The 11,877-nt window shown below is 40.3% G+C and overlaps 1 protein-coding gene across 3 annotated transcripts; it reads left to right on the top strand.

Annotated features, from left to right (window-relative positions):
- The first annotated feature begins 826 nt into the window (after positions 1 to 826).
- LOC121319331 (glutathione hydrolase 7-like) lies at positions 827 to 11,356 on the top strand. 3 transcript variants are annotated; one of them, XM_041256651.1, is made up of 16 exons: positions 827 to 964; positions 1,338 to 1,663; positions 2,055 to 2,275; positions 2,651 to 2,802; positions 3,277 to 3,394; positions 3,733 to 3,800; positions 4,482 to 4,555; positions 5,198 to 5,391; positions 5,950 to 6,037; positions 6,258 to 6,385; positions 6,885 to 6,973; positions 7,176 to 7,328; positions 8,626 to 8,743; positions 8,973 to 9,110; positions 9,377 to 9,476; positions 9,674 to 11,356. In XM_041256651.1, the coding sequence occupies exons 1-16, from the start codon at positions 915 to 917 to the stop codon at positions 9,835 to 9,837; spliced, it is 2,181 nt and encodes a 726-aa protein (XP_041112585.1). In that variant the 5' UTR covers positions 827 to 914; the 3' UTR covers positions 9,838 to 11,356. The 3 variants fall into 3 exon arrangements, with proteins under 3 accessions (XP_041112585.1, XP_041112587.1, XP_041112586.1); XM_041256653.1 differs by having other exon boundaries at positions 860 to 964; positions 1,363 to 1,663; XM_041256652.1 differs by having other exon boundaries at positions 861 to 964; positions 1,313 to 1,663.
- The last annotated feature ends 521 nt before the right edge of the window (positions 11,357 to 11,877 follow it).

Raw genomic sequence — 11,877 nt, 5'->3', positions numbered from 1 at the left:
GGAAAAGCGTTGACTGTGACATCAGATAAAGTCTCTCCCGTAAATGAAACCATGATTCAGTTTAATTGCTCCTTGTTTAAATTTTAAAGCGAGTTCAGTATAACTTATTTTCCCATATTTAAAATCTTAACGATGTTCGGACTGGGATTTGTTTAAATCTCACAGCAGTGTTACAGAACAGGGTTTCCCTTCCCTTCTGGTTTTCGTTCCAAATGAGTTCTCAATTACTTAATTGAACCCTGAACTATTCCTTAGATTAATTATACATTTTAAATAGTTGGAGAGTTCAAGTTGACTATACAATTTTATTTAAAATTGACAACTTTTTTTAGGAGCTGAGAACAATAAAAAAAGGTCTAATTAATATAAGGTCAATTAAGGGTTTAATTAAGTAATTGAGAAACTCAGTTGGGGACCACGTGTTAGATAAGACCCTATTACAATGGTTCCCACAACAGGTATTACCTGTTATCTGACTAGTTTTCAAAAACCGCACCATTAAGCTCCACCTAATTCCTGGTCTGTACTGACACACAGTTTAACCCTTGTGAACCTTAAGTTTCGTGTTACTTTTAGGAAGCTGTATTCCTGTTTTTACAACAAGGAAACTGAACTTTCTTGCAGCCTTTGAATTCAGTTCTTTATACGATATGACTGATTTCCAGTATATATATATAATATATATATATATATATATATATATATATATATATATATATACTGGAAATCAGTCATATCGCTCTCCAATGTGTACTACAGACCAGTGATGCCTTCCAACTCCATTGGAATTACGAGTTGCCGCTTTAAAACGGTGATGTCATATTCTTTGTGATGTCAGCTGATCCTGAAAGGTTTTTTGGTGCTTGGCCACATCACATCGAAAAGCACCTTGGAAACATTCAAAACCTTATTTCATGAAAAAGCCCACTGATAATACTGAAAACCGGGCATTTGTCTTTTTTAGGTAAGCAGTGTCTGTTTTGATTTTTAATTAGTTTTATTTTGCAGTGTGTGTGTTTTTTTTTTTTTGTACAATGCGTCAGTCAGCGGTTATGCAGCAGGCTACTGAAAATGAATGCTGTAGAGTTTCCACCTCTTAATTCGTAGAAGCTGACTCAAAATCCATTCCGATTTTACAAGCGAACTCTTCAAATGCACATATAATCTATGCATATTTAACATAACACGTTTACATTTTGTAACGTATGCTTTGTGTTCGTTTTCAAGGTTTGAAAAAATAAAAAATAAATAGAACGATTGGCCGATCCGCATCTTTATATCTTGGTATGTAATTCTCCATTTGTGTTCACAGAAATGCATTTTATGAACTGTTACAGGCGGATTACACGTCTCTCTTGCCAGGTTTGGAACGCATCTCATTCAGAGGAGGAGGCGTACATAGCTGCGGGTTTGTTCTGCATTGCTTGTGCGACACACGGTGATTGGATGCACATGCCAGCCAGTGACGCCGGAGCGGGGGGCTTGAACGCGACCATGTCCGAGAAGGACATTAGGCAAGAGACAACACTGGCTGCGTACTCCCCAGTCGATTACATGAGCATTACGAGCTTCCCCCGTCTGCCCGAGGAGGATGCCGCCTCTGCGGAGAACAACCTCCGGTCCCGTAAAGATGAGGATGCCTTCCTCAGCGAGCAGGATACGGGTAAACCTGGGTTTGATATTAGCGTCAGTCTAAATTCATCTAAATTACAGATTTAAAAAAAAAATGACACAAATGCATCATGTGGTAAATTAATCATATTTAAGGTGCCACTGAACTTGTGAGACGAATTGTTCATATTTGTTTAAACAGGAGACCATAGTGTGAACGAAGTTAACTGTAACAAAATTCCCATCCCCAGTTGGTACTGCTTTCCTAGTTAAAGAAGAACATTTTGGAGTACCATTTTACTGTCATATTTTTAAAGAGAAGGAGGTTATCTATTCAAAGATATCAGGGTATTTTTATTGTACCTATCTGTAGCTAGTAGTACTAGATTCTGAGATGCTGTTATGAATCCTTACCCCTGCCTCTCCTCTCCTCTCCTCTCCAGATCCAGACCTGTTCCTCAAGTCTGCCCGGCTGCAGCGCCTGCCCTCATCAGAGCTGGGCAGTCAGGACGTGTCCCCCCTGCGGGAGACGCACCGGGACCCGCTGGCGGGGGACTGCAGCTGCCAGCATGACGGACTCACCATCATCATCACTGCCTGCTTGACATTCGCCACCGGGGTCACCGTGGCGCTCATCATGCAGATCTACTTCGGAGACCCTCAGGTAACTCAATCACCATTGTAAGAGCAGCCTCAGACGACAAGGGTTCATGTGTCTGCAAAACTTTCCGTCTTAACTCTTAACGGAGCAGAAACAAGCACGCCTGTTAATTTAGAAGAACATACCCAAAACAACTCCCTTGAAGTGCTCTCATTAGCTGTCCTTTTTGTCTGACAAGGGGAGAAATTGATTTTTAAAATGTGACAACATAAACGTGACATTTTATAAAAGTTATAGCAATGTATCTTAGTGAAAGCATGGTAAATCCCAGAGGGGTATGGTAAGTTGTAATCCATAGAAAACGCTTAGTATAACCATGGGGAAAGTGTAAAGCTACAGTGGTAAACGTTTGAGTGAGGTGCATGTTCCCCTGTGCAGATCTTTACCCAGGGGGCCGTGGTGACTGATGTGGGACGCTGCTCCTCACTGGGGGTGGAGGTGCTGAAGAGGCAGGGCTCCTCTGTGGACGCAGCAATTGCCTCAGCGTTGTGTATCGGAATCATCAACCCACACGCCTCAGGCATTGGAGGGTGAGTACCACCACCCCGGGTCAACCAGCCCAAGAGAGTCGGACAGGTGTGGGCAGAAACACTTCACTTCAGTAGAGCCCAGAGACCTCTGCCGTCTCATGGGACCTCCCTTACAGAAGTTTCCCACAGTAAAGGCCTAACAAAGTGTATTCAAGCACAGTGAAAGCAAAGTAAAGCATAGATAAGCAGTGTATACCAGAGGTATAAGCAAAAAGTCCATAATCTCACTCCATGTCTGTTGATGTGTCAAGAAAACTGCGATCAATTAAAATGGTATGCAGCAGCTCCGCTGCTTGAACATAATGTGTAATATGGGGACATTTTCTAAGGATCCATGAAAGAAAGACAAACCAAATTAAAACTGACATTCTCTGCTATTTTTAATGTAGCATGGCTGCTTTAAAAATGATTAGTCAGAAGAATCCGTCATGTCACTGATTATTACAGCATACTTTTCTTTTTTTCCCTTGGTAGCGGTGGATTGATGTTGGTTCACGACATCCGAAACAACAAAAGCTGTGTGATTGACTTCCGGGAGACAGCGCCCTCTGCCATCCAGGAGGAGATGCTTCAGTTGAACCTGGAGGAAAAAGTAAAATCAAAGTCCTTGTTGGATTAAATGCACAGGCTGAATCTGAAATGAATGTAAACAAAAAGACTATTTAATCTCTGTTTTGAAGTTGCTCTGTAAATTGTGTTCAGTGGCTTGAGAAACAACTAGAAACACTATAAATCATACATTCTGAAATAAAACTGTAGAAACTCTCCGGGTATGCTGACAGACACTTTAACTAATGTCTTCATCACTGAGGTTTAAGACCGTATGTCTGAGAACAGAGTTACCTGTGTTGACTGCCAGTCAGGTACAGGGGAATGAAGTTAAAATGCCAGCCCCTCCCTGAGTTCATGGCTTCCTGCTTTGTATTCCAGCCAGGTCTGTTGGTGGGTGTGCCGGGCATGCTCAGAGGGATGCACCAAGCACATCAGCTGTATGGAAAGTAAGTCTTCACAGGTGCATTGCTCCACTAGACCTCGTTTATTTTGTTAATCCAAGATTACGTGCTTTTCCCATGGGTTCTTTGCAATGCCTTTGATGCAACCTTTATGAATGTGTTTGTGTTTCCACGTTGCTTGTACTGCTGTGATCTGTCCTCCTGAAGGAGTGTTGTTACAGATGCAATGATCACTCTACAATGAAACCTACAAAATGCTTTTTTTTTTTAATTATATAAAAGCCAAAATTGGTTCTAAATGATTTTTCTCAGAATGTGAAGTATTCACTCCTACACACATTCATCATCCTCTGCATGAAGAATATTTTACAACAGCCCATTTGCTGCAAATCTTTTGGACTGAACTGGCTGTTTGCCAGGTGCTGATGGACAGTTTCATACATATGTATTTCAATGAAGTGATCAAAATGCTGCTTGTTATGAGGAACCAATATTGGCCTGCTTCCTTTCGTAATGTGTGTTTAATTATGAAATATGGAGTTCACCAGATATAAACCCTCTTAATTATTGTACCTAGGTTAAGAAATAATTGCACTAATCCAAAAACATTACCAGCTTTGGTGAATTTCACAGTGTGTGTTTGACAATAAGAGCCAACACAAAATACTTTAATTGGAGAACAAATGTGTATTATCTTCCTGTAAGTGATCTATGTTTTCTCTTCAGAATGCCCTGGGTCGAGATACTATCCCTGACAGCAGAAGTTGCTCGAGGTGGATTTAACGTCACTCGCGATCTAGGTGAGGAAAGCGCCTGTTTTCTGTATTGAAAGTCATGTGCCCAGTTTCTAAAGTTCTGTACCCCACTTTGCTGATTCCTGTATCTTATGTAAACTGGTTGTGCAATTAGTTTTTTTTTTTTTTTTTTTTTTTTTTAAAGCATAACAAGGATCAGAAACTTGTGGTCAGTTTGACAAATCACTAAATCCAGCTAAATCAAATGAGTGTATCTTTTAATTGACTAGCTGGGCTTTTTTTCTTCATAACTACCATATACAGGGTTGGAAATAAGACTTATTGGATAGCATTTTCTCCCATTCCAGGTTTTACTAGAAGCTTGATTACCCACAGTGTATAAGTAACAAGCTCAGATGAGTCTTGGTAAACTCCTAGTAATACCAGGAATGGATCAAACCGCTCTGCAATGGAAGTCTTATTTCCATCCCTGGTACCATTCTTTCCTGAAACACAGTTCTGTATCATAGTATTTCAAGACTGCTGAGTGTTAAAGTGCTTGGTGGAACTGTCGTGCTTGAATATTGTATTTTGTAATGTTCTATTTGACGTTGTGTAGCTGCAAGGGGAGGATTGATTTACTATGGATTTTGACATTGAGATTCCGCACAGTGACAGTCTTTACTGTCTTGTATTCTTACTATCTAGCTGATGCAGTCTCAAAAATGAAGGAGCAGAATGTGTCAGACTCTTTTCGGGAGATCTTTATGCCAGACGGACAACGTCTGCTTCCTGGCTTGCTCATGAGGCGCTTGGACCTGGCGGACATCTTGGATTCAGTTGGAACCAAAGGAGTGGCCGCGTTTTACAGCAGTAATCTCACACAGGAAATGATAGCTGAGGCAAGTGCAGTGTTGAGAGATACCCCTACCTTGCCAGTAAGGTTTAAAGATTAGATCATCATAGAAGGGGCAGGTATCCTCAAATATACCCTTTTGGAATATAATCGCCACAGTTTTTCACCTGGAATATTTTCAAGGAACTGTCTGGAGTTTAAAAAGCTTTGAAGACTATTTACCATAGTTTACTGTGATTTGCAATTTTTATATAATATATATAATGCTTTACCATACCTTGTTATTCTTTACAGTGCTTACCTATGCTTTACCATGCTTTCACTGTGTGTTATTACACTTTGCTAAGGTAAACTTTTATAAAGGTATTTAGGGGGTCACTATATATAATACTGAATTGCGGAAATGGAAACCCATTGCATTAACATGATCATCGACAGTATATGTCTGTGGGGGAGACGAGGCACGTGAATTTCAGCGTGGAACTGAAAGATAAACCTCATTCAATAACAGCAAACACACCCCATAAAGAATCGATTCACTTACGAGTCATGCCTGCCATTGCCAGCTTGAATGTGTATGTAATGCTTGTTTAATTTCTCACAGGCACGTGAAAGAGGAGGAGTCCTGCAAGAGGAGGATTTCAGTAACTACAGTGTGATCATTGAGAAGCCACTGGAGGGTGTTTACCAGGGTAAATACTGCACTGCACAGAAGGTTGTCTCTCTTACTATGTCTGCTAGCTGTCCGATCATGATGAGTTTAATTAAGGGTTTCATTTATGCTGTACTGAATTACATTCTCAATATTTCAAAATGTTTATTCTAGTGCAGTAATTGTTGTGGTTTTAGATGTGCTGTATATATGCTGTTGTGTGTTGTAACCAGATTCTCTTTTTTTAATGGCCTTTGCAGGTCACCAGATCCTGGCCCCTCCTCCCCCCCACGCTGGTGCTGCCTTAATTGCAGCCCTCAATATCTTGGAGGGCTTCAACATCACCAGCCAGGTCCCCAGAAACAGCACTTACCACTGGATAGCAGAGGTACTGCATGCACATTCACAGAGTTCATGCAAGTGTGTTCTGCTTGCCTGTTTCTGCATTTTTCTGTCATGCTCTCCTCTGGCAAGAGGAAGTGCAGTATTAAGTGTACTCTGGAATGGGAAGACAGTGGAGCTGTGTTCTTAAAACTGCTGTTTACTGTCTTTAACAGTGTAATGAATATCAGACTATTTTATTCTTTAAATAGTTAAATCTTTATGAATACTGCAGTCTGATTTATTTTTATTTCATACGTGAAGCTCACTCCAGATCAAAGTTTGGCTGTTATTTTCATGTTTTCCTAAAAGCTGGTTTACCTGAATTTCCTCACAGATGTTGTGGAGGTTCTGTTTTGTGTTCTCTGTAGGCCTAGACCTCCAGAATCGGGCCTGTAGAGGTGAGATGTTGGAGCCCTGCTAACAAATGAATGGTCTTCACATTATATTACAATCTATAATCTGCCGTTTTCTTTTTTTGTTTTTTTGCTCTGTTTTATGTTTAGTCCCTGAAAATTGCTTTAGCCCTGGCAAGCAACCTGGGAGACCCCGTCTTTGATTCAACAGTTTTGAATGCAGTGCAGGAGATGTTAAAGTAGGTTGGTGCTACACCAGTGGATTAAGCAGGATGTTTTTGTAATGGTTTGGTAATGTGTGTCTACATACACTGTGTGAATTAGTTTTCCCACTTCATCCATCTATTGATTAATGCAATGAGCAGTTATTAGTTTCTTTTTACTACACAGAAAGCAATTTTGTTTCATTTTCTTCATAAATTTGCCTTTCCTCCCTTCTAGTAAATCAGAGGCTGGATTTCTGCGTCAGAGTATCAGTGATTCCCAGGCCTTCCCTCCTGGGCACTACACCACCTTCTATTCCCAGGAGTCGGGGCCCTCCAGCAGCCAGGTTGTGGTCATGGGACCGGACGACTTTACTGTCTCAGTCATGAGGTATTGGAAACTTTCACCTTACAGCTCTGAACGATGGCAATTTAAAAAAGAATCGATAAGAACAATTACAAAAGCTATTTTAAGGCTGTATTTTTTTTTCATAGTTGTCTTGATTTCTGTGAAATGTACCCATTGCTGTGTAATATGTAGTTCCCCATGGACATTCACATTTCTGAAAGAATAGTGTAAATATATATAATATTTTTTTTTTTATCTCTTAACTAAGTACAGCAGCTGCTTGCTTTATTGATGCACTACCTGCTACACTGCATTTAGGAACCTTGCAGGTGGTTCAGTTTGCTTCTGTTGAATGATAAAACACAATACATAGAACTTCACGATTTCTGCTTCACAGATTGGGTATATTTTTGTAAAGAGCTCTCTGTCCAGTACAACAATGAAACATTTCACATGTCTGGTCTTATTTTTACATTTTATTTATGTTTTTGTTTTGTTTGCTAATTCACTGATGGCGAAAACAGAATGTCTTTGAAAGGTGGACATAAAAAAAACAAATATTCCACAATTTAGCATTTACATTTTTTCAGGAAAGCATTTCAATATTTAGTTAGTTGTATAATAACTCTAGAGAAGATGATCAGTTATGTGACAATCCTATTTTTTCCTGCTTTAATAAATATTATGTTCAATCTTGAAGTACGTGTTTTTAGACTGTGAAATGCTGCCCTAGAGTTGAAAATGTGACAAGGTCTGTTTTGAATCTGAAACCCTCTTTTTAAAGGTCACGACAGACAGGGTTCTTTCAAAGAGCAAAGTGTGCTTTCCAAACGGGCTGTTAATACGGCCATGAAAAGGAGCCACACAGTTTGACATGTTTTTTGGTAGATCCGATGTATAACAAAAGCATTTCGGACAATGTGACAAGGAAGTTAAAAGCATAGACTAAGCTTATGTCACTTCCTCCTATGGGGAAGGAAAACTAAACAGATATGTCGACAAGACCTGCTTACTGACAGAGGGCACAGAAGACTAAATTGCTGAAGACACAGACACCAAGATATACATCATTATATTGTGGTGTACAATTTAACATGATTCCCTTGCAAAAGGGTTGCATAGTAAAAGCATAGCAATGCGTAATAAAGCACAGTGAAAGCACAGGTAAGCATTGTAAAGAATAGCAAGGTATGGTAAAGTACATTAATGGCAATTGGGGGTAAACTATGGCAAATGTGCATTAAAACTGCAAAAATTACCATGGTAAACTTTCTTGAAAAGGTCAAAGTTTCATTGCAACTTTACATTTGTGTTGCTCATGTGTTCTTGCTTCTTCCAGCTCCCTGAACCGTCCATTTGGCAGCGGGATTTTAACTTCCTCTGGGATTCTCCTAAACAGCCAGATGCTTGACTTCTCCTGGCAAAACAAAACTGAGAGCTCCGTGCCCCCCTCGCCAGTAGGACTAACTCTACACTTACGATCTTTGAGATACCGCTTGTTTATATGTTCGTCTGATGCCATTGCTTTGGCACATGGGCAGTGGATTATCTGAATCTAGTACAGCCAGCTGCCCATCTGCATTTGTCTTTGGCTGCCACATTGTTGTATTGCCTTGCTATTTTTAGTGTGAATTTGTATTGCCCTGCTTTGCTTCTTAGACGTCCACTGGTGTGTTTTTGTTGCAGCGGAACAGCATCCAGCCAGGGAAGAGGCCTGTGTCCTTCCTCCTCCCTACGGTGGTGCGGCCGACCCACGGTCTGTGTGGGACTTACCTCACCTTGGGGGCCTCCGGTGGGGAACGAGCCATCAGTAGCATTGCCCAGGTCAGTCATGCCCTGCACCCTCATTACTGTACTGCAGAGTGCTTAAAGAGCCAGCTGTAGTCAACCTCCTTCAATTGTTAGAGATGATGTCATTGTATTCAAACTAACCGCAAGCTCCTAACCGCAGTGTGCATCTGAATACATTGATCCCCCGGTTTGAGGATCTTTGCATTGTCAGAGGGAGAAAGCCTTCATGTCCCATGTTTCACTGAGCTTCAAGGCGCAGGCTGATTTATGCGTTTCTCAAAGTCTTTTCTATCTTGTAGGTTTTGTTAAGCGTCTTGTCTTTCCACAAGAACCTGAGCGACAGCTTGTCTCTAGGAAGGCTCCATCCACAGCTGGAGCCCAGCGTCATTCAAGTGGACGGTGAGTACTGTGCATTTACAGCTGCCCTGTGTGTCATTGATCATGCCATGCTATTCACCTCCCCTGCACTTGTGTGGACTTTTGCATGGTATTAGGCTTCTCTACATAAGTTGCTTTGCTGATTGAGAATGGAGAGAAAAACAGCAGTAATAATTAAGTATGAGTGATAGGAGCATATCTTGTGTTCTGTCTCTCAGATGAATTTCTAGAGGAAGATATTGGGCTCCTTGAGGCCAAGGGTCACGATGTGAAGAGGGTGGAAGTGCTGTCATTGGTCGAGGGCACCAGGAGAACAAACGACCTCATCATAGGAGTGAAAGACCCGCGGAGTAAGGATGCGACCGTTGCCACGACATCCTAGCAAGGCGGGGAATGCGGATGAGGGGAGTAAGCACTATCCGGATCGAGGGTGGATGGGTTGATTTTATTTATTGTGAACAACTGCACACATTTCAGTATTTACTGTAACTACTCTACACAACCTGCATTACAAAGGCATGTCGCACACCAGTATAAAGTCTTGTGTAGTCTGAGCACTTCCTGAGCTGTAAATACCACTGGAAATAAAGTAGACCATGCCGACCCCCAGTAATGTGGGATTATCCAAGTACTGCTGAGAATCAGGATGTAATGATGTGAACATAGAGCTGCTAAACAAACCATATTTAAACATGAACATCGCAGTGTTTGGAATGTGATGAACACAGGAAGGGGTTATTTTTATTTATTTTTTGGCAGATCAGTGTCGTTTCCTGCTTTTATACTTTATCCAACCCAAAGGTATGTATAGTAAATGTGTATACACCAGTCTTTGTCTATACAGGAAGTATCTTGTATGATATGTTTCCACCAATCAGAAACCAAGAAAAAAATTCAAGTATGTAGTCATTCTTTTAACTGCTTATTTACCAAAAAAATTATTTCTATCCAAGATACAGGATTGTATGAAAAGAAAAGCATTAAGGTAATAGATTAACAAACCCTGTAGTGCGGAATGTGGTAGAAAAGACAATAATTGTAGTTGGTAGGTTTGGGTGGTGTTGGTTTCTTGTGGAATCTGGATACTTTTGCAAACAAAAGTGGTCACCCTTATGAAACTGAGGCATCTTCCAGAGGTTGGGATGTTGGAGGTTTTAGACTGCCGCCAGTACAAGTTGCTGAATACATTGTTCAGTAGGCAGAAAAATACTAAGTGTAGTGTAAGGAAAAGAAAATAGACGTGTGCACCTCAACATTTTTTCATTTATTTATGAAATAAAACCAGTGTTTCTCATTAAAAACATTTTTTTTTTTTAAAAAAGCAGCTCCTTTCAACTCTGACTAGATCATAATTCCCAGGCCCTTCTAGTAATAAACTGAAGAAAAAAAATCAGGTGTTTTGCAAAAAAAAAAAAGTATTGCCTTAACAGGTAATTTTGAGAAACATTGCTATATACTATACTACTGTATATGAGATTCATTGGGCAATACTGACAGCCTGCTCCCTCCCACAAGATGTGTGCCAAATTACATGAAAGGTTTTAACATTGCAGCAGACTTGAAGCCAAGTGTGTGTGTGTGTAAAGAGTCTGGTGAAGTAGCCCACACTGCAGATATAAAACAGTATGTTATTGATGCCTTGACAGATGTAATAATCCACTTGCCCTTTCTTGCATGGGAAATTATAGGCATTGGTTGACCAATCCCACTGAAGGTGTTTAAGAGATTTGATAATGTGTTAGAGCTTGGGTCTTTGATTCTGATAAGTGGGTGAAGTTTAAAGTTTTGAATAAAGCTGACACTGACAGATGGATTTTGTGACCTGTAATTTTTATATAATACAGGTGTGTTGTGTTGCCAAAAACTAAAATGTTTATTCTTCATCTCCCTTCTGAGATTTTGTTTTGTTTTGTTTTTACAATAAAGTAAAAAATAATAATTCAAGATGTTTCTGTAAATCGTTTTTTGCACATGAATATCATCAATGTGTTTGCCACTACACGACTGACCGTTTAAAGATTCGGTTGCCTGTCTTGTCTGCACTGCAAGATCTCCAAGATTTTTTTTAAAAGGGGGGGGGGGGGGGGGATAAATCTAAAATCAGCACAATAGTATTCAGCACGTTTCATAATGGGAGTGTGTAGTCTTACACGTACCTATACACTGCATTATATAAGTGCACGATGGGGACTATGCTGAGGTTCCTTAGGAATCTACCTGTTCCCCATGTGAGGAACTACTACACATCGTAGGTGAGCCAATCGACACGGATGGACCAGACGACTGCAGTGTCATACCTAATGATCTAAAAAGTGACGGGTCTCAATAAGGCTACTCCAAAACACTTCAATCTAATAGGCTTTATCTTTAATATTTACACATGCACTTTACTATGCTTTTCCCAAGACACAGTAATATTTTT

The sequence above is a fragment of the Polyodon spathula genome, chromosome 8 (assembly GCF_017654505.1).
Source record: "Polyodon spathula isolate WHYD16114869_AA chromosome 8, ASM1765450v1, whole genome shotgun sequence".
NCBI lineage: Eukaryota > Metazoa > Chordata > Actinopteri > Acipenseriformes > Polyodontidae > Polyodon > Polyodon spathula.
The sequence above is the reverse complement of the archived record's forward strand: the minus strand, read 5'-3'. Positions and strand labels throughout refer to the sequence as shown.